The sequence below is a fragment of the Rhipicephalus sanguineus genome, unplaced genomic scaffold, assembly GCF_013339695.2.
Source record: "Rhipicephalus sanguineus isolate Rsan-2018 unplaced genomic scaffold, BIME_Rsan_1.4 Seq107, whole genome shotgun sequence".
Lineage (NCBI taxonomy): Eukaryota > Metazoa > Arthropoda > Arachnida > Ixodida > Ixodidae > Rhipicephalus > Rhipicephalus sanguineus.
The window spans coordinates 21,024-43,740 of NW_023614269.1; the positions used below are offsets into that span (position 1 = coordinate 21,024).

Sequence of the window (22,717 nt, forward strand, 5' to 3'; positions counted from 1 at the left end):
AAGCTCTGCTACGGTCGCAAATGTACTAACTCGAGAAAACGCTGGTTTCAACACGGAGATGAAAGATGTGGCACGGGGGGCTCAATTAACCCTTTGCGGTCCGTTGTCGGGCAGCGCCCGACAACGCAACACGGCCGTAGCGGTCCGCTGTCGGGCCCCGCCCGACAAGGGTGTTCGTGGTTTAAATTTTGCTGTTTTCTCACCGCGAGTCGCGTGAATTTTTTGTATACATGAAGGGCCATCTCTTGAGGAATAAGTGAGCTTTGTTTGTTGAGGTTTTACTTTTTTGACACTAGGGTGCAGCACTATGATCAGCACGGGGCCTAGAGCGTACCCACTCGCGCGCGCGGTTCGCTGAGAAGCATGGCCACGTTTTCACCGCGTGCGTTTTACGGCGGTGCTTTTAGCGAAAGCGAGGATGACTTTAGTGAGGAAGAGAATTACGTGCCTCCATCAGACAGTGATGACAGTGATTCGACAGAAGTGAGTGACGAAGACGACGACGGCGGCGGTGGAAACCTGCAGTAATAACCCTGGCCTGCACACAGGGGAATGCTTTGAGCGGTATCACACGTTGCCCAAATATCACTAAAAGAGTTGCCTGCAGAATGCAGGAGCAAAAATAAATATCCTGTGCGTTTCTCTTCCACAGCTTGTGTTTTTATTCGCGGCGCCAGAAACTGGCGAAATAGTTTCGGACCACTAGAGCCGGAAAGTGGGTAAAGGTTTTGGACCGCAAAGGGTTAATGCTGTTTTGGACCTGAAATTTGCGCAGGAAGTTCGAAAAATCGGAAGCCGAAGCTTTTTAGCATCTAAAATTTCAGATGTTCTTATCTATCGACATCTACGAGGCATATTTGGAACTATGGACTTGAAGGGAGCACACCCTTGTGTGCCACATCACTTGGGCTTCCACAGAAGTTGAGAGAGGAGGAGAGGCTGAGGAAATGGTATCTTTGCCTATCACGTGTAAAGTGTTGTCGGCAACACTTTGGTCACACCAGATCATGTACATAAACAGAATTCGGCCTCTACATTGCCTCATTCTTGATAAGACAACTATGAAACACCACCCTGCCAGTGCTTCATCAACCTAGCGAAAAGAAACACTTTCATGTTGTTATCTCATAAGAATATGCTTAGGAATCCTCATAACTTTTTTTTCAGCAATTTCGCTTCGAAGTACTAAAAAATATTCTAGAAATATTCGAGAAATATTCGAAAAATATTCGATTCGATTTGATTCGTACTCACACTTCAATATTAGAATTCGCTTCGCACCCAAAATTTTGCTATTCGCACAGCTCTAGTGTTAACATATGTAATACAGTGCGGCAGAAGAGTAAAACGACAACCAGTCATCATGCTAATTCCGCAAAGAGTGTGTGGTTTAATGCTTCCCACCCATTGCAAAGTGCTCAGCTATAATTCTTCATCGTCATCAGCCACAGCACAAAGCGCGCATAATGCTTTACAGATGTGTAGCGGGTACCACGATTCTCCGAAGATTGGCGAAAAATGGCATAGTGGGGACTTCGCTACTTCAGAAAAATTACGATGATTTATGGCGTAGTGAGTACCTTGCATGTGCACTTGTATTAGTTGCCCCAAGAGACTCTCCAACGGGCTCTACAAAGTCCGCTCTTCCAGCTTTTGCTGTGACTGTGCTGCGTGTTCCGCGCAGGCCTGGTGATCTTTTTATTAGAACATCGGTCTCGCACATCAGAGAGTACACTCGTTGACGTGCTGCTTCTGAGATCGTGCTCACTCCCTTGACACAAAGCACTGAGCCCACTAAAAAAATTCTAATTGAATTTTGAGAAAATAAATACCATGACTTTGAAGGGTATACTGGTTTGTGCCAGTTGGTAGCAATTCGTGGTACAGCTACTTCCGCTCCTGAAGAACGTGTTTTACCCTTGTCCCGCTTTCTTAAGAGGAAGGCAAGTAACTACATCACAAATCCAATGTTTTTTTATGATTACCTTAACTTCAAATTTTTGCATAAAAAAACGTTACGAACCGTTACGGAACAGAAACGGAACGAAACTTTTTGCGGTGGAACGAAACTAAAACCGAAACGAAAAACATTTCGTTCCAACACCCTGGTTTGGCGACACTGCTTTCCCGTTTCCTGTTCAAAAGGACTTCTTGATTGCCTTGTACATTGATTGCCTTGGCTGCGGACCGCGCGGAAGTGCGTCACAGTTCTGTGTGCTGACAGAGTCGAGCGTTGCACATGCTAGGTGGTGATAGTTGCATCCGGTGGCTTGTCATTTTTGGAGAGCTCTCTCAAACCGAAACTGAGACTGGTCGGTAATGAGGAGCCTGTGATGAATTATCTGTTGCATGCTGCGGCAAACGACAGTCTGCTGTGCTATGACTAACAGGCTTCCAGCAACACATTGCGGCAAAAAAACGAGAGGCCAAAATTTTTGTGTCAGTATTCCTTTAAATGTTTCTTGCCTCTCGGTGGCTGTTGAATGTGGTAGAACATTTTAAAAGGCATTCAATCATAGTGAAACTGTACCTGTAGTGCATGTAACAACAGAATAGAAATCGCATAAGTATGAAACTTGATTTCCTGTAAATGTTATCCTATATCTCGAGATTAAATTCTGACTATAGGGGTGCAAAAGTGTGGCCCAACAGTGATAAGTGCAACAACCCTGTTTACGAGGCTTTTTTTTATTGTTGAGAGAAGGCCATGTTTTCCTACATATGTCCATGAAAACTACATGTCATGACTCTCTGCACTCTGCACTTTTTAGTCATTAAATTTTTGCTTTCTTAATTTGCCCCCTATGTAAGAACAATCTTTCTGCAATGTCTAGGTTAATACTTCTCCCTTTTGCCTCCATGCCTATGTGCGTTAACTGCATGTCTGCGCTTAACATATTGCGAAGCAAGTTCGCTTCCTTGCTGCAATATTTTGCACAGAAGTGGCAGAGGAGAGATAAGGTTTGCATTCCGTCTTTATGAACTTTTCAAAAATGATTCATAAAGTGTCGGACTTCAAGAAAAGAAAGGCAAGTTGCCGTCGATTTTTGAATAGTCTTGAGCAAGTAATTAAGAGCAATTTTCCTTTCTGACAGCCAGGGGCTCCGGAACCGGGGGGGCAGTGGGCGCCATCGCCCCCACAGGTTCAAAACCAGTGGGGGCATGCCCCCACACTCAAAGCTGCTCCTCCCCCCTCCCCTCGCCTTTTTCTCTCCTGGTACCAACCGTGTGGCTAGAGACCCCTTTTGACTAGCTAGTGTGCTCTCTTCCTTCAACAAACGAAACAAAATCTTCTGGAAGCCTGTGACTTCTGACACTCTATTTGTCGGTGATTTTTCTACGTAAAAAGCACTGCCTGTTTTCGTCTGGTTCAACGTATCTTCTGTCCTGAAGTGGTTCTTGAGGAGGTAAAGGCCGGTACTCTATTCTGCAGCTCTTGCAGGAGCACGTCTAAGCACCACGACTCTAGGATGCCTCTCGTTCTCTCCTTTTTTTTTTCTTGCTCCTAGCGAAACCTATTAAAAGCAATCAATGATAAGAGGTCGGTGTAAAGCTTGTTCCCACGTGAGCACGATTTTAACCATGAACCTATCCAGAAACGTTTTTCTGGGGGCTCTTACCTCCCTTTATCGCTGTTCTTTCGTGTGTTTATATGCGCGCGCGTAAAATACACATACAAAATGCAATAATTTTGGAGCGGTGGTAGTGGGGGCGGGGGGGGGGGGGGGGCTGATGTTGAACCCACCTAAACCTCCTACTGGCTTCGCCATTGAAGTTGTCGCTTGAAATGTTCGTTTTCTTCCTGTTCGGCCCATGCCACCTTCGCTCCTCCACACATAATGACCGCAGTGAAAATCAAATAGGCAAAAGCGCGGCCCACGGTCTTGTCACTGAAGTGTTTTGATCACCAGGGGGCTCCGGAACCGGGGGAGCGGTGGGGGCCTCAAAACCAGTGGGGGCGCGCCCCCTACTCAAGGTAACACCCCCCTCTCTCGCCTTCTTTCCCCCTGGTACCACGTGAGGTTAGAAACTTTGACTAGTTAAATGGTGCTCCCTTCCCAAACGATACAAAATCTTCTGGAAGCCTGTGACTTCTGACACTATATTTGTCGATGCTTTTTCTGCGTGAACAGCACTGCCTGTTTTCGTCTGGTTCAACGTATCTTCCGTCCTGAAGTGTTTCTCGAGGAGGTAAATGATGGCGCTCTATTCTGCAGCCAATGCAGGAGCACGTCTCAGTGCCATGACTTCAGGATGCATCTCGTTCTCTCCATCTTTCTTTGCTCCTATCCAAGCCCATGAAAAGCAATAAGATAAAAAGGTAGGTGTAAGCTTGTTCCCACTTAAGCACGATTTTAACCATGAACTTACCCAGGGGCGTAGCCATAAACATTTTTCCGGCCAGGGGTCTGACCTCCCTTTATCTATGTTCTTGCGTGTGTTTGTATGGGTGCGCGTATATAGACACATACAAATTGCAATAATTTTGGGGTGGTGAGGGGTTGAACATCCCAAACCTCCCACTGAACTCATCGCTTGAAATCTTCGTTTTCTTCCGGTTTGGCCAAACACCTTGGTTCTTCCGCACATACCGACTGCAGGGAAAATCGGAAAGGGCAATCGCGGCCCACAGTTTTGTTGCTGAAAGGTTGCGATCTAGAAGCTCAGGCGTGTCAGCCTCCAAGAACACGGCGAGCTTTGATGGGCAGACGCCGGGGCAAACTGACGATCTGAAAAAAAAAATAAGCATATAGGCTTTCCTTCTTGCATTTTTTTCGAACCAGTAACTCGTTCACAGACTGCTTTTTTCTATCAAAGTGCGTTCCCCCCTCCTCATTTTTCTCTGTGGATCCGTACCAAACGACGTGTTCCCAGATCAGTACGAGTAGGATGGGCGATGACTATATGACGTTCCTGAAGCAATTTTTAAAAAGACTTCGAGGCCTGGGGAGGGTCGCTAGTGTGGGCGTCTTCACTGGAAGGTGGAGTTGTCACTTGTGAACTCACTGTCGCTCACCAAATTAACATTTGCGTTTTTAGTTCGCAAAGTCGTCTTCTCGGAAGTGCTTGCTGCAAACACGTGCGCGGGACTTCGGTTCATTGCCCTTTCTAAACTCAATGAACCATGCGTCATGATGTTCGTTATCCTTGAGTTAAAACCATAAATGTGAAATTACACTCGGCTCCGTTGTATGCGTGGTGCATTATTTGTGGCGCACAGCACCAGAGCACCATGCCACCGAAAACATTGGTCACGCTTTCCAAGCTCTTATTTCTAAATGTCAGTGCACATGAACTGGTTGTGAAATGAGGCTGAATAAAGTGGGAAACCTAAAAAAACGCGCTCGGGCCGCCGGCTTCCTGTCATCAGAGCAAGGTTCCGTGAAGCAAGATGGCATCACGTGATCCAACTTAGCACGTCACAACGACTGCAGTACCTGTGTCTCCAGTGGTGGGCCTCGTGTACAATGACACTTTATAAAGAGATGCAGAAAGTAGAACTGTAGTGGCAAATTATCTTATTACGATCACATTCATGCCATTCTTACTGTGAACTGAGCTTTAACAAGTGAGAAAATATCGAAAAACTTAAGGATATGTACTAACGCCCCTCCACGTTGCTCGTTGTGATCACAAACGCAGTCCGGTCGGGATTTGTCGAGAGCTATTCCTCGTGATATCCTCTACATTCATTTTTATTTTGCTTCTGCCGGTGAGCGCGGTGGTGATAACAGCAGCCAAGGTGTAGTTTTACCACAATGATGTTGACCGTCGTTTGTACGAGCGAGCTTCGCAGCGATTCTGCGTCGGATTTCACACACGTGTGCTGCCGCTTTCCCGCAGAGAACTATGGTGCCTCGATGGTTTTGATCACATAGTACATTTCTCCTCACTGGCACCCTCCCTCCTGCTCTTCGGATGCGTGCCGCATTCACTGCATGGCTCCTCTCTTCACTGCATGGCGCCTTCTGCTAGAGTTCTCTAAGAGGAAATTCGCCATAAATAAAAACGCAAAATGACAGACCCCCTGCCACCTACAACGGTAGTGATGCAACAGCCAAGGGAGCCACCGACTTTCCGTGGATCGTCGTTTGAAGACCCGGAGAGCTGGCTGGAGATGTACGAGCGAGTCGCCACCTTCAACCACTGGGACACTGAAGAGAAGCTGCGCCACGTCTACAAGTTTTACTTAGAAGACGCCGCGGAAGACGTGGTTCGAAAACCATGAATCGAGCCTTCAATCCTGGGACCTCTTTCGGACAACGTTCCTCAACTACCTTCGCGAGCATCGTCCGCAAGGAAAAGGCCGCTGCTTTGCTGGAGACAAGAGCACAGTACCGAATGAGACGGTCACTATTGAGGGGGTCCGCTCTATGCACGGCTGGTGCAGAAGCCTAGCTCCGGTCCCAGCCGCAAATAGTCGTACCGTGCAGCGTGTCAGCGTCCCCTTCCCGTAGTGCGCGTCATCGCAGCTACGACGGGTTCGGGCGAATAAGGCAACAGGCTAGCACAACAAACTAAAGTTCCTAGTTCCTTTAACAGGAAATACTGATTTCAAACTTGCTAGCAATAACGCGTAAAGGTCGCGTGGAGGGATAGTCCGCTCTCGTAGAAAACAAAGGGTAGCACTGACACCTTCTGGTGGATGTTCGGCTAGCGGAACTTGGGGCGGTGAGGTGTTACCTCGCAGGTCAGCAGGGCACGAGAGGCCGTCTGCCAGTCTGCTCGGTTGTTTTATTCACCTTCCGTGTCCCTCCCTACCGCGAGGATTGTTTCCCTCGCAGGGCGAGTTCCCTTTCCCGCGAGCCGGGATGCGAGGATTGGCACGAGGAGTGGCGGGAAAGAAGGGGTTGTCCGGAAAGGGCGATGGTGCTCCTCTCCTAGTGCACGTTCCCTTGGCTCAAGCTGGCGTTAAAGGGGCCCTCCAACACTATTCAACCCCCATTTTTTACTTGCGGGTTGCGTAGACTGATGGCTGGGGATAATTTTAGCATAAGTTTAAGCACCGATATCAAATTATTTAGTATTTTAATCACGCGTTGAAGTCGCTACATCGCTGCTGACCGCATCAGCGCGTAGTGGCGCTTGCCAGAACTATTGCGGGCAGAAATGACGAAGATGGGCGCTGGCCTATGATTGGATAAATGTAACGTTAGAAGTAATAACGGCGTTGCATCAAAGTTGAGATTACTATTGTGTTTCGTTTTCTTTTCTGTGCTTTTTCAATGAACTCCAAATAGCCGCCGTCGCAACAAAAAATATCACTACAACCACAAAGTACGACAGAGGCGCCGGTTGCCATTTCGCCTCTGGTTGCTCTGGCTTTCTTTTTTTTTTTTTTTTTGCCTGCGCCGGTCGTCGGATGTCCATATGAAACGCTTGCCCCTCTTCCTTCTTTTTGCGTCTGTACGTTTGCGAGCTGCCTCTTTCCGCATGTGCGGTAGGCTCATGATTGTTGTTGAAACGGTGCAAGTAATCCTCTTCGTTGAATTGTTGTCGCTGCACACTTGTAACTCGTCGGGCTGCTCACCGAACAACCCGCGTAGGGGCGACCGTGTTTAACCGCCCATGCCGCTCCACAAATTCCCTTCTCAGAATGAGAAGAGGGAATGACATGGAATGTCGTTGTAAGGAACAGCAGACAAAGCCTCCCCAGCCTCGCTACGAAGCAGTCGCGCCCGCTCAAGTTCTGACAAGTCAGGAGGAACCACGTTTGTTACTATGGCTCCACTGTACTATGACAACGTCAACAATACGTTGGAAAGGAAAGCAACAATGGTGTGCGAGCTTCCCCTACGTAAGAGCTTTCAGCCCATTTCATTGGAGCGCCATCCGACGTCACAGCAGAGAGTGAAATGTGGTCACCTGACCCCGCGAAAATCGAGTTGAGGGCAGGCATTTTTTTTCTTGTATTTTGAATTTCTAAATTGAATAACTTCGTACTGCGTGCCGCTATCGCTGCCGTTCTTGCTGCACTAGTTCGTCCGTACTTCAGTCTACGCAATCCACGAGTAAAAAATGGGGGTTGAAGAGTGTTAGAGGGCCCCTTTAAGCAGGAAACAACGATGGCAACGATACCGACCATGGCTCATCACCAACTACCGGAGTACGACAACCAGCGTGACAATTGGAACGCCTACATCATGAAGGCGGAAGCTTATTTCGAGGTAACTGGCGTCAGCGACTCGGGGAAGAAGAGGGCGTTGCTTGTGGCAGCACTAAGTACACGCACCGTGCTGTCAAGCTCTGTGCAGAAGCAGCTGTTAGCGAAAACAGACTTGACATTGACAGACGCCAAAGGAATAGCCATATCGGCAGAAGCAGCCAAAAACGATTCAAAACAGATGTCTGCTGACCTTGTCCCCGTACTGAAGGTTAATGCGCGACAAGCATGTGCGAATGAACCGGGGTTACAATGCGAACGTTGCGGAAGTAAGAAGCACAACAGCAACGCTTGTGGCTGGGCGAAAGCTAGGTGTTACCGCTGTGGGGTGTACGGTCATCTTGCGAAGATGTGCCTGAGCGACATGCAGAGAGTACGCCCAAAAACGCGTTCACAAGCCAGGCAAAGCAAAGCTTTTGCAGTAACCGTGGACAGAATGGAGGAAAATGCTGATAACGAGCACATTTGGACGCTAGCCGCGCCCTCAGAAAGTCAGCTACAGCCTCCTATTCGCCGTACGTTCACATGGTGTGGCAAAGGAAAAGGGGCTTGCCGAGGACTGCCGCGAAATTCCGCTAGAAACTCGACCATTTCTCGTTGCCAGAGCCGTGCTGGCCGCATCGCAGGACCCGTGTCTTCATCGGAGGCATGCTTTCTGCCCCCACACGCACATTCCCGGTAAATTATTCGCCATTGAGATGCTCGGCGACAGATCGCCCATCCGCCATGATGCTGTCGGTGGGTTTGAATGCGCGTTCGGGCCGCGGAAGAATCGTTCTTCAAGAACTCGCGCCATGTTTTTGACGTAGCACTCAAACAAAATTACTGCTCGTCGTCACGAGCCCTGCGATCGTGAATGACATCCACGGTGTTTGAAGGCACATGCGCAGCCAGCGCGCACCTAGTCCAAACGTAACTACATTCAGCCGCAACCTCTGCGAACACAAATGCGGTCATCTCGAGGCGATCATGGGCGACCACGACAGTACGCGCGCATCCTACGTAAGCACACCGACTCAAAGCAATGCTGCGGTCTAAACCGCGGTAGACGCGATCACAGATAGCAACGACGCAGTTCTGAAGGCATGCGCGGGCACGCGCACGGCCAGCGTGCACAGATTGAAAACGGAACTATCGTTTGCCGCAACCGCTGCGCAGAAAACCGCGGTCACTATCGTCGCGATCATCGATAGCGAATACGCTGAAGTACGCAGCTAACACACCGGAAGAAAGATTAAAGGCAATAAAATCGTAAAACGGCACGAAGCGTTTCGGCTTTCCTTTCTCTCACTTATGACTGTGGTAGTGCGGAGCTTCGGCACTTCGTTTTCAGTTAGCCTCTAGCGAACTTTGGCACGCTCCTTTGCGGCGCTACGCGCTCGGCACGTTTTGAGGGTAGCCTGCATATAGTATTTGCTCGTGTATAACCCACATGTATAACTCGCGTATTGAAGCAAAGCCGCCATCCTGCATTACCGTGAAGCCAACTTGCGCAGCGAAATTTACGTATAACCCGCGCCCCGAGTTTGTCACTAAATTTTCTGTCTAGTTTGTGCGTGTTATAGGCGAGAAAATACATTCACTCGGTGTGCGGCCAAGTATACGTCTGAGTTAGCGAGAGTTAAATGCAAAGGACATGCATGCGCTTGCCGAGACCAAAGGACGAGTCATGATAATCAGATCTTCCTAACCTTTGTGGTCTATAGATGAAATTTCGCTGCAACGAAATTCCGCGACAACGAACTTTTTCGCGCGTCCCGTCAATTTCGTTGTAGCGGGATTTAACTGTATCTCGGAAAACTGCCGGTATTAGGGGAGCTGAAAATGACTGTGTCCTGCAACGACCAGAAGGTTAAATGCTCCTTGATAGTGTGTAACTGTTCAGGTCTGAGCCTCTGTGAACAAGATTTGATTGCCAAGTTCAACGAGGCAGGATCATCTTTGCTCAACGTATCCGTACAGCAAGGGCCTGGGGCAGAAAGCAGCCGCACCGCAGCCATCGATGCCCTGCTAGCGGAGTTCCACGACGTCTTCAGCAGCGAGCTGGGCCTCATTGCTGGCCATCCTGCCCACCTGAAGCTGAAAGAAGGAGTCACACTGAAGTTTTGTAAGGCCCGTTCTCTTCCTTTTGCATTGCGTGACAAAGTTTCAAAGGAGATTGACCGGCTAGTGTCACTTGGGGTACTGTCATCTGTAACACACGCCGAGTGGGCTACCCTTATTGTGCCGGTACTAAAGAAGGACGGTACCGTCAGGATCTGTGTTGATTTCAAGGTGACGTTAAACCCTGTCTGTGAACTGGAACAGTATCCGTTACCAGCCATAGATGATATTTTTGCATGCCTGAATGGTGGCGACTACTTCATTACGCTAGATTTAAGGGACGCGTATAACCAAGTTCCCCTGGATGAGGAGTCAAGGAAGCTGTGCGTAATAAACACGCACCACGGGTTGTTTTGTTTCAACCAACTGCCATTCGGCATAGCTTCTGCGCCTGCTATTTTCCAACGAAAGATAGAAACCGTTCTGCAGGGCTTGACGGGTGTCCAAGCTTACCTCGATGATGTCTTGGTGTCAGAAAAACACGGCAGCCTCGGCAGGTGAAGACAAGTACTGCAGCGCTTTCGTGAGCAAGGAGTAAGGCTCAGCCTTGACAAGTGTCGTTTTCGACAAGAGTCCGTGACTTATGTCGGTCATTGGATTGACCGTGAGGGTCTGCATCCAATCAAGAACGTCGAGGCGATCGCGCAAGCCCCTAACCGACAGAACATTCAGCAGTTGCGGTCTTTTCTGGGCATGCTCACATTCTATTCAAAGTTCGTGCCGAACATATCTTCCTTACTTGCACCGCTGTACAAGCTATTAGAGAGCAACACATCTTGGGTCTGGGGACAGTCTCAAGAAGCAGTTTTCCGTAAGGCAAAACAATGCCTCCGAGAAGCAGCTGTTCTTGCCCACTATGATCCCAAGAGACCCCTCAAGCTAGAATGTGCCACCTCGCAAGATGGAATAGGTGCCGTGCTTTTCGATACCTTCGGGAAGATCAACAAACCCATCGGCTTCCGATCTAGAACATTGACAAGGGCGGAGAAGAATTATTCTCAGCTGAAGCTGGAGCGGGAAGCGCTTGCTCTTGTGTTCGGAGTGCGTAAATTTTGAGATTACTTCGTAGGCCGAGAATTTGTTTTCGTCACGGACAACCAGCCGCTCATGAGCCTGCTGAGGGCGGACCGACCAACTCCAGTCTTGGCAGCCGCCAGAATACAGCGCTGGGCACTGTACCTGGGTGGATTCCGCTACAAACTTCAATATTCTCCCGGTAAGCAGCTGCTGAACGCTGACGCGCTCAGTAGATTGCCACAGCGGATGGCAGAGTCTGAACCCCCCGAAGCAGATCCACCAGACTATGTACTAGCCTTGGTTGGTTTTAATGAGGCAACTGTGTCAGTCGAAGAAATAAAGCAGTTGACTGCAGATGACCCCCTCTTAAGTCAAGTAATGAATTTCATGAAGGACGGCTGGCCGTCCATCGCAAAAGGCCTGGACGCGAATATGACACCCTTCGTCGAGAAGAAATTGGAGCTGTCTTTGGCTCATGGGTTGTTGTACTGGGGCCGTTGAGTAGTCGTTCCGATGAAGGCGCGACGTCGCATCTTATACCTTCTGCATGAGACACACCAGGGATTTTCGGCCATGAAAGCGGTCGCTAGATCGTCATTTTGGTGGCCAGGCTTAGATGGCGACATAGAGCGGGTTACTGCATCATGTCACACCTGTGCTCAAAACATGCCCATCCCAACGTCAGCTATTTCGATGAGGTGGCCCCCTACCACAGAAAGGTGGTCACGAGTGCGTATTGATTTTGCTGGTCCTATTGCAGGGAGCACGATTCTAGTGGTCGTGGCCGCTCACAGTAAGTGGATCGAAGCGGTGCCCATGAGACAAGCCAACGTTGCATGCACAGTCAGCTGCTTGCGTGCTATCTTTTGCCGATTTGGCGTGCCACGAACCATCATCTCTGATAACGGAGTGCAGTTTACCAGTGACACGTTCTTAGCTTTTGTCAAGATAAACAATATAACGCACCTGCGCACAGCTGTTTATCACCCACAATCAAACGGTCTGGAAGAAAGGGCAGTCAGGACCATTAAGGATGGCCTCAAGAAGTTAAATGAGGGACGGTTGGAAGATAACCTAAAAAAGCTGCTTTTCAATTACAGGAGGACGCCGAACAGCTCTGGGAAATCGCCGTCAGAACTTCTCTTCGAATATCAAATACGATCCCGCCTTGATGCATGTTTTCCTCCTGCATGCGCAGGTTCGTCTGATGACGCGGATGAGTGGCCACTGCCATCACCAGGCGCAGCTGTGTACGCTCGGAACTTCAGAATGGGTGAAAGATGGACGCCAGGAACTGTTGAGCCTACTGCAGGGTCTCGGATGATTCGAGTATGAACGCCGGCCGGAGTTTTAAGACAACATGTTGACCAGTTGCGAAAGTGGCAATGTTCAACACCCACGATCGACTCGGATCAAGAACCGGAGAGGCAAGCACCACAATCAGGCACTACTAGCAACCACGAACAGTTGCCGATGCCGTCAACTGAACAGAGGGGCACTGCAGCAGCTGATCCCGAAGTTCACCTGGAAGCCACAGCTAGTAACGCTGCCATGGCCGTGCCCGACAAACCAGCCCAAGTTTTGCGGCGCTCTAATCGTCAACGAAAACCAGTGCAGCGACTTCAGTATTAAGGGAAGAGAGATGTTGTAGAGTAACGTCAGTCCCTATCAAACTGCTCCGCACGTGCTGGTGGCGCATGCGCCTTTCGTTTGCTCTCTCTCCCCCCTTTCCCCCTTCCCCCTTCAGTTGCTTTATATACGCTTCAAAGTGGGAGGAATAAACGATTACGTTTCACCGGTCAACTGTGTGCTGTTGTACTTTCGTACACACGCCCTGTGTGTGTCGGGAACTATGTAACACACACCGCTGTAGGGTGAATACTTTGGGCGCTGGCTGTACGGAGGGAGAGCCCAGAAAGTGGCGTCGTCACTTTTCGCAGTAATCAGCTAAGTTTGGCGTCAATAATGGATATGGCGGCTCCAGTGTCGATAAGGGCAGATGCGCGAACACCGTCCAGAAACACGTCTATCACGTTCGATGGGCTTCGCTGAGGGCTTTTGCAGTTTGATAGCATTGCAGCCCTTGCCTCATGGACTGTGATGGCTAGTTTTGCCGCATCGGTGACAGTGAGCGGCGTTGTGGTGACGGCGAACGGTGGGTAGATGGGGCCGGGCGAGACGACGGTGACATAGGCAGCGGTGAATCATAATACGGGCGGCTTGACTGGCTGGGGATGGTTGAGGCGACACGAGGCGGCTGCACACGATTGCAATAGCGGGCGACGTGACCGGCACAACCGCACGCAAAGCAGATGGGGCGGTTCTCGGAAGTGCACCATCGGTTCGCCGGGGTAGGTCCCATCCATATCGCAGGACGCGAGGGACGAGTAGGCTGCTGATATGACTGCATGGTGGGCTGCAGTCGGGGCGTACGGATGACGTCGGCATACGCAGCCGGAACACTCGCTTCGAAGGCCTGTGGTCTGGCGACGACTTCGGCGTAAGTATGTGGGGCAGACACAGGGATCGCTGGGAGTGGCCTGGCTACAACTTGCGCGTAACTCAGCGGCACAGGTGCTGGATGAGGCTGGTGGTATTCCGGCATGACCTCCGCGATTTCCTGCTGAATAGCCCGGCGTAAGGGAGGCAGCAGTGTGGTCGACGGCTGTTCAACATGCTGCGGGTGAGGGAAGGCCAGCAGAGAGAACTGGCAGGCAATTTCCTCGTGTAGGAATGACTTGATCTCGGAGTGCAAGGCGGAATGATCAGAAATGGCCGACAAGCCAGTGAGATCGGTGTCGCGTGATGGAGGTCGACGGGTCAGCAACCGCTGCCGGCGCAGCTCCTCGTAGCTTTGGCAGAGCGTGATCACCTCGGCCACAGTACAAGGGTTCTTGGCGAGCAGCATGGTGAAGGCATCGTCGTCGATGCCTTTCATAATGTTGCGGATCTTGTCAGACTCAGGCATGGCTGCATCGGCTTTGTTGCACAAGTCCAGGACGTCTTCTATGTAGCTCACAAAAGACTCACCGGTCTACTGAGCTCGTTCACGTAAACGCTGTTCGGCATGCAGTTTACGAACGGCAGGGCGGCCAAACACGTCGATGATGGCGGTCTTGAAATCAGACCATGTAGGTAAATCGGTTGCATGGTTGTTGTACCATAGGCCCGCCACACCCGCGAAGTAGAAAACCAGGTTGCTGAGTTTGCCTGCCTCATCCCATTTATTGGGTATGCTCACACGCTTGTACATCGCAAGCCCCAGTCCGCGACATCGGTGCCATCCGCGTCAGTGAAGATAGGAGGGTCGCGGATGCGGGGGACACCGGGGCATGCTGTCAGTACAAGGGGAAACGTTTGTTGGGCGGCATCTTGAGGCATAGTAGATGGCAGGGTACGGGAACGAAGCTCCAGGGGCATCGAATGGGAGCCCAGCACTCTCCACCAACTTGTTAAGGTGTTTATTGGACATCACTTAGCGACGATGCGCAATGGCAATAGTCAAGGCAAAAGCACAGACTCAGAGCGCGAGCGGCGTTCAGAAGAGGATGACCCGCTAGAAGCCGCTGGAGAGCGGAACCCATTAAACAATACTAAGGCTTCGCCCCAATATATATATATATATATATATATATATATATATATATATATATATATATATATATATATATATATATATATATATATATATATAAGTACAGTCAACGTCCGATTTTTCAGACTCCCTAGGGACCGTGAAATCGTCCGAAAAATTGGGCAGTCCGAAAAAACGAATTCATGTTTTTTTAAATTCCACTCAAGCGGTCAGATTGCCACAGCCACGTCCGAAATAGCTTTAATGCCTCCCAGTACAATTATCAGGTATTTTGGTGCGCGCTCAGGCTCTCGCAAATACATTCGGTACCTGCCGCAAACCTCGCTTAACTACGTACGTGCCAACAGCCACTTTTGCATCTCGTGATGAGCGCCGCTGATATCAGCAAAGTGCGGAATAGATTACGGCTCTCTCGAATGGAGCGTTTGGAAACGATGACGCGGAACACAAAGACTGTGGCAGAAGAGCGGACGACTCGTCCAGCTTTCCCCCGACGCGTGTGTGCATATAAACGATGCGCACACACATCGCCAAATTCCCGCCGATACCAGCACGCAGCATTTGCTGCCATGTCAAGCCGATCGTTTCTAGTTGTGTGCAGCACATCGCCGACTAAGCTGACGCCGTCACTGTACTGTTGCTGTATCGTACGCACGCATTTATCATGAAAGGGTTCGTGATTCGCACTTTGTTCCTGACCGCACACGGGCACAGCAATGGCGAGCTGGTATCGTTCGTGAAGGCAACGCGTCTGTGCGGCGCACTTGGTGGTCTCACACAAAGAGGCCGTAGGAATGGTGGCGTAGCGCGTTTGGATTCACGCCTATTAAATTCGCGCAGCACGCATTCAACTGCGCTAAGCCACATGCACTACCGAGCAGTTAACTGAAGATGCTTATCGTAAGGATTGTCGGCGATTAAGCCATACTGGCGCGTTTGCCACCTGCCGCCATCACGCCTCCGTGCATTTCCGCTGCTTACCCGTAAAGATCTCGCCGCACGGCACCGTGACAGCGGCCCCTTTGAATTTCTGGTCTGCTTCACCCCATAACGCTTCGGCATTGCGGCAAAGCTGACTTTCGGACTCTGCTACTGTCGCAAACAGTCTGTTTGCAATAGACGCGGCAGAGGTGGGGGCTTCAAATAATGCCTTTCGGACCTGCAATTTGGGCAGAAAGTCCGAAAAATCGGATGCGGAAGAGTTTCAGCATCCAAAATTTCGGACGTTCTAATACATTGACGTCTAAGGGGCTGGTGACGGTGCCGCGAAAGCGTCCGAATTTTTCGAGCATGTCCGGAAAATCGGGCGTCCGAAAAATCGGCAGTTGACTGTGTGTATGTATATATATACATGGAGAGAGTGAGGGAGAAATGTGGAAGAGCAAGTCGGGCGCCTGCCCCCTCCGGTAAAATGAAAACTCTCCGCCTAGGGTAATTATATGGCACTTGCACAAGTGTGTAATTAAGGAACAAAATGTGCTGCATCCCATTAATGCTAATATAGTAGCCCCTTCCCAATCCAAGTATGCTTTTGTGCACGGCACTGGTGTAACGCAGTCAAAGTGGCTTTAAAAGTGTTCTGCATGCGATAAACATCAGCAAGTTTTAAAACCGCTGTTCTTTTTTTTTTCTTCTTTTGCAGTGGGATTAGGGTTAGGTGTGTATATCTAGATTGGATTGGATGATGACGATGGCAAAACTGCAGGTGGCCAATGCGGCCTCAATTTCTTGCTAGAATTAGCGCACCTGAGAAACTTTTGAGGCTGGTTGGGCATTTTGGCACAATTTCAACAAATTTCACAGTTCTGGCTCAGCTTGGCACAAAAATAAGGAATTGTACCAAATTCGTGCAGATATTGCATCAATTTAACAACACATAGGGCACTTGATTTTTTGCCTGCGTCAACACTAAAAAGACTCGACAGTTGCATTCCACTACCTTGAAGGACTACTCATGGTAGCCTAGCAATATTTTGCGAGTATGCATGTTTATACACATTCGTGACTCTTCACACTGAAATGTAGCATTTTTTGTTTGCTTGATTTTCTCAATATGCTAATTTGGCACGCACATCTAGACAGTTACTGTGATGTGCATGGATAAAAGAATAATTCTTTTTGCAGTATGAAGCTAAATGTTTGGAACACTAAACATGGCAAGCAGATATAAAACTTTTTGGTTGGTGTTTAAAATATGCTTTTTGTGTGACCGCTACATTGCCGTGTTCAAAACAATGGAGTTTAGTGCGCTATAAAGCAAGAAATAATGACCCAATCATAAGATTGCTTGCATTGTTGTGAGTCATATCTGTATATTTTTGTGATGCGGTTATTTGTCGATTGTAGCAAGAACAAAGGCGATTATTTTATTAATTATATAATGAATTAGTGAACCTACTGAAAAAAATTACAGTAAACCCTCGTTAACTCGAACTCGCATATCTTGAAATCTCGGTTAAGTCGAAACTTTTTTTCGCCGTGCATTAACCTCCCATAGGTGCCATGTATTTGCTCCTCTTATCTCGAAACGTTTTCCGGAGGGAACAGCGGATGTCTCGAAACCTTGACCGGGACGGCAGAAGGCAAAGTCTACTCCCAACAGGAAACGAGGGCTCAGTGCGAACGCTTAGCTCTTACTTATACGTGCCGAACGCGGTTGTGAAGGGCGAATTTGAAATTCCCGCGGACGCAGCCATTTCCTATCAGCCTTGTCAAGCAACTGTGGGGGTGATCACGCGTGCGCACCTGTGTGCGACTTATGCGCGGTGGGCGGCGTGTGCAGCGTGCGCCTGTCAGTACGCAACCTAGCCCTTGCATGTGCGAGCTGGTATTCTTCGTTTTCCTCGCAATCTGCGCACGATGCATCTTGAGTTCAGTTTTGCCGAGTAGTGAGTGGTCTGTGCAACGGACGCTTCCGAATATCGATCAAGATGTCCCGCCCAAAGCAGTGCAAATCTCTGACGTTGCAGAGAAAAGTCGCGCTAATCAAAGAAGTCAAAAAAGCAGGTCGAAGCAAGTCGTGCATCGCCAAAGAATTCGGCATCCCTTTGTCAACCCTCTCAACAGTGCTTAACGTTTTCGTGACCGCGGAAAAATCGGTTGTTTTTGGCTACTCCAGGAAATATTTTTTTCCTGCCACAGAATATAACTGATGCTAAAATGTAGGGTATCAAAGGACAGAGGAAGAATTGGTCTTTCCAAAAGTGTTAATTCCAAACACCGAATTTCTTTCAAATATAATAAAAAAATTATCACACAAAGAAAAATGCATCAAAAAAGAAAGAAAGATTCATAAAAACATCAATGCTACTCCTGCAAAGGTTAAACATTAAAAAAAATCGAAATATACGTTTTGAACGCAAGGCCCTCGTAGAATAATACTGGAAATATAAGCTCTCTAAGTACAAAGATTATTTACATAAATACAAGAATATAGGCACTAGTGCCTATCATGCCACCGCGCGATGCAGGTTCCCGATGCGGTGAAACAAAGGCTGGCTACGCATGTTTCGAGAAAAAAAAATATTTTTTTCTGTTCAACTTTCCTAGCATAGTTTGCAGTTCTGGTATTTTTCAATTTTCCTTTGTATTTGTTGAAATGAACAGTGTAGCGTGGAAACTTGGGCAAGTTGGTAGGTCATAATTAAATATATGAACAGCGCAACTGACAAGGCCAAAGGAAGGTAACAACACACAGCGCTGTTAGTGAAAAAATGGGCATGCGTAGAAGGATGCAGTTGACAGCCACTGCGATACAATGCAAGCGAAACTCTTGTCACTTTACTGATTGAGCTGAAAACTAGCACACATCTTAAAAATGATCGAGATACGCTATCTCTTTTTGCAATAGCGCAACTGATGGGGAACTTACACATGTAACGTGAAATTTACTTATGTGATAGGCCTCAATTATCTCACGCGTGGCCTGCGAGTGATGCTTGCCTATTACCTCGCAACGCTCAAAGAGGGGCACACAGCCGCAGTCGCGGCAGTGAATTCCGAGGTGTCCTTGAACCGCATTGTGCACATTGTTATTATGCTCTCTTAAGCGGTCATTCAAGCACCTACCAGTTTGCCCTATGTATTTCTTACCGCAGGAAAGCGGAAAAAGATACACGACACCAGTAGCACAAGGAACAAAGCGCGTTCTGTGGTTCACAGAGCATCTTACTCTATTTGCAGCTGGTTGATTCACCAACTTACAAAGCTTCGATAGCTTTTCCGGGGCGGAAAAGACAACAGTGATGCCAGAGCGTTTCCCAATTTTTTTCAGCCTATGCGAAACGTTATGCAGATAAGGGACTGCAACACAGTTCTTAGGAACTGACGCATTTTGAGGCTGAGATTGCCCTCCTTGATATTTGAATTGCTTCAAAAGCTTTTCCGCAACAGCAGAAATCAGGGCAATCGGGTAACCAGCGCTTAAGAGGCGCTCGACCTGTGCTTTGAAACTTCGTTGCATCGAGTGCGGGCATGACCTCCTAAGAGGTCATGCGCTGTGTGTTGTTACCTTCCTTTGTCCTTGTCAGTTGCGCTGTTCGTATATTCAACAGTGTAGCCTGTTCCAAATCTGCAAAAATCCATAATTGTACCCTCATTTGACCTCTTCCTCGCTCATATACTGCCGAATACCATACCGACCTTCACATTTCACCATTTTCTCATCCACTGAAAGGTTCCGACGGGGTTAAAAGATAGCGCAGAAAAATCGTTCATGTGTTGCAATAGAGAAGACACGTGGTGAAGCTTCTCGTGGGATGCGACGGTCGTCTTCTTCAGAACAGAGACACTCAAGAAGCCTTGAACCTTTTCCATGGCATCACTGACGGTGGACGAAGGCCTGGAAATATGTGTCATCGACACCAACACCAATGTAAGTGCAGGACTTCAACGATTACCATGTACACATGGAGTGAGACGAACTTGCTCATCTTCTCTTCAGTAACCTCCCTTCATGGATCCGTCCCTCTCACTGTATGTTGGCTTTTCGAAAGTATGCATCCATGCATACTTATCTGTGTGGTTGCATATCTCTCTGACGACTTCTGCGGTAAAAAAACAATACGAAGACGACGACGCGCAGCACACCGGAGCGTTGGGTCAAAGTCCACTCCACGCCGTCTTCGAGAAGAGAACTGCGCTCTTTCTGCAGCCGAGGCCAAATGCTCCCGCCCGAGTGAAGTTAACACCTTGCAGATAAGAGCTGTTATTTTTAGAACGCACCGGATACATTTACATCGACGATAAAACGACCCGAGGAGAAGACGAAACTTGCCGGCGGATAGCTGCTGATGTTCCGGGGAGGTTTGATGCACTTTCGCCGTCCGTACTGAAGCCTGGCGAATCGAAGTCGTCTTCCATGTCTGTGGTGCTACCATCACCCAGAGATTCCCGCTCATATTAATCGGAATCCGTCGAAATTTGCCGTTTCTGTGGAGCACCCGCGAGCGGCGTCGATGCGAAGTCTGAAACAACGAGCGCTCACCTACCAGACTGCAAACGAGCTTTAAAAATCTCCCCGCGGTGGAAAAACAAACTCGCAAACAAAACTGATTAAAAACATGTTATTTTATGCTTTGTACTGCGTTAGCTGCTCAGAACCGCTCAGAGAGTGCCAAAACTTGATCTTGAAGTCATCGATAACATACTATCGATGGGAATAGGTGCGGTCACGAAAGTGTTAAGTACAAACAACAGGTGTTGGAAGGCTTCGAGCAAAGCTTCTTGAGCAAGCGGAAGCGCATTCGAGCGTCCAAATTCCCGGACGTCGAAGCAGCACTTCTGTTGTGGCTCCAAAACGTTCGAGCAGCCAATCTTCCCGTGACAACCCAAATGATGATGGAAAAAGCAGACGCTTTGGCACTGCAGATGGGTCACGCGGACTTCAGCTGCAGCAATGGCTGGTTCGAGCGGTTTAAGAAGCGAAATAACGTGTCATCGAAGCCTATCCACGGCGAAAGCGGCATTGTCGACGAACAGACTGCAGACGCGTGGCGCAACCTACGCCTCGCCGAGCTTCAAAAGGAGTACGCGGACAAGGACATTTTTAACCTCGACGAAGCCACTCTCTTTTACAAGATGCTGCCTAACCGCACATACACACCAAAAGGTGAAGCGTGCTCAGGCGCTAAGCAACGAAAAGACGGGATAACCATTCTTTTTGGTGCCAACGCTACCGGCGATGAAAAGCTGCCCCTCCTCATCATTGGCAAGTCGCTGAATCCCGGGTGTTTCCGAAATGCACGGCTCCCGAGGGATGTGACCTACCGCGCAAATAAAACGGCCTGGATGACGGCGGCGCTTTTCGAAGAGCATGTCCGTGCGCTTGACCGGAAGATGGCAAAGGACGGTTGGAAAGTGTTGTTTGTTGTGGATAACTGCCCCGGTCACGGAAAAATCGACAACTTGGCGGCTGTTACGCTAGAGTTCCTGCCGGCGAACGTGACGTCCGTTCTCCAGCCAATGGATCAGGGAGTTATTGAGATGGCCCGCAAGTATTATAGGAAAAGCCTGCTGCACCGAATTCTGCTGTCACACGACAATGCGAAAAAGTATGAAATCGATCTGCTGGGTGCAGTCAATCTGATGGCCGAAGCCTGGCGCCAACTACGCCCGCTGGAGATTGCTAACTGCTTCGCACATGCAGGGTTTTCTCGCGTCCCGGAATTGATTGAAGACATTGGCGCAGATTTCAGCGGCTGTGATCAGCTGTGCAATAAAGTGCACAAGGCAACTGGCTGCGTGAGCGATACTGAAGACGGCGAGATTGCCTTTGAGGAGTATGCGCTCTACGAGGCGGACGTCCCCGTTACCGGAATGCTGTTGGACACCGATATCGTTGAGATGGCCGTGAACGACGCAGATGACCATGCAGGCGAGGAAGAGCCTCGAGAAGTGCCTACGACGACAGAAACACGTAACGTGCTGCGCTTGCTCCGCAACAAGGTCGAATGCAGCGGTGGCGACCAACGGCTCATGCGATGTGTTGAGCAACTGGAGAACGCCTTTCTCGGATCGAACGGGAAACAGCACGAAGTTTTTTGGTCCTCGGTAATAAATTTTTTCCCCTCCGAATTCTTGTACATTTATTACGGTAGCTGTCTCATGCAGTGGAGCTTTTCCTGGCAGCACTGGCTTTTCTTTTACAGTGACCTGGGCAAACATTTTCGGCGTTTTGCTTAACTCGAAATACCGCTTATCTCGAAATTTGCCCCGGATTTGACGGCTTCGAGTTAACGAGGGATTACTGTATTTTTAGAAATGGCAGAAGGAACTAAACAAGCATGCCAACTTCTATTGAACTGGCTCGAAGAGAGACAAGGACTGCTTCAAGAACGACGTCCCTTAACAAAGCAACGAAGGTACGAGCAGATGCCAACAGAATTGTGCACATTGTGGATGAACTGTAGTATGGGGACTTTGGGGTCTGGTCTGATGCCACCAACAAGGTACTGCCACGGAGGCCAATACTGCATTTCGAGGAATTCGACTGCTCTCTGGAACATGTAGAGAACCTCTGACACACTTCACTGGAATCCCCTTGTGTTGCTCGGAAGGACCCTTTGGGGAAAGAAGTTCTTTAGGTGGTTCATGACGAATAGTTCCGCAGATTAACGTCGCAAAAAAGGCGCTGTTTGTTAAGAGAAATCATCTAAAAACACCATGCTGTTTGTTGGGGCTTTCACTGATGACACCCACTGTGCAGATTGCAGTGCACCACACAGTGACACCATCGACAAAGGAAATGACACTGCTGGAATGGCAGCACTAGCGAGGTGACGTCGGTGTACAAAGGGCGACATCGTTGCCTCCACAGTGCATTCTGGGGGGAAACATGC

At 49.0% G+C, this 22,717-nt stretch overlaps 1 protein-coding gene across 1 annotated transcript; it reads left to right on the top strand.

Moving 5' to 3' along the window:
* Positions 1–20,711: 20,711 nt before the first annotated feature.
* On the top strand, positions 20,712–22,650 carry LOC119376024 (tigger transposable element-derived protein 4-like). The gene is made up of 2 exons (XM_037646018.1): positions 20,712–21,929; positions 22,585–22,650. Exons 1-2 carry the CDS (start codon positions 20,712–20,714, stop codon positions 22,648–22,650), a joined length of 1,284 nt encoding a protein of 427 aa, XP_037501946.1.
* The last annotated feature ends 67 nt before the right edge of the window (positions 22,651–22,717 follow it).

Excerpts from the sequence above, each read along its gene's own strand:
- LOC119376024 (XM_037646018.1), top strand. The coding sequence starts at position 20,712 with ATGATGATGGAAAAAGCAGACGCTTTGGCACTGCAGATGGGTCACGCG. Across the intron at positions 21,930-22,584 it reads ACGAAGTTTTTTGGTCCTCG|ATTGCAGTGCACCACACAGT; the intron begins GTAATAAATTTT and ends CCCACTGTGCAG.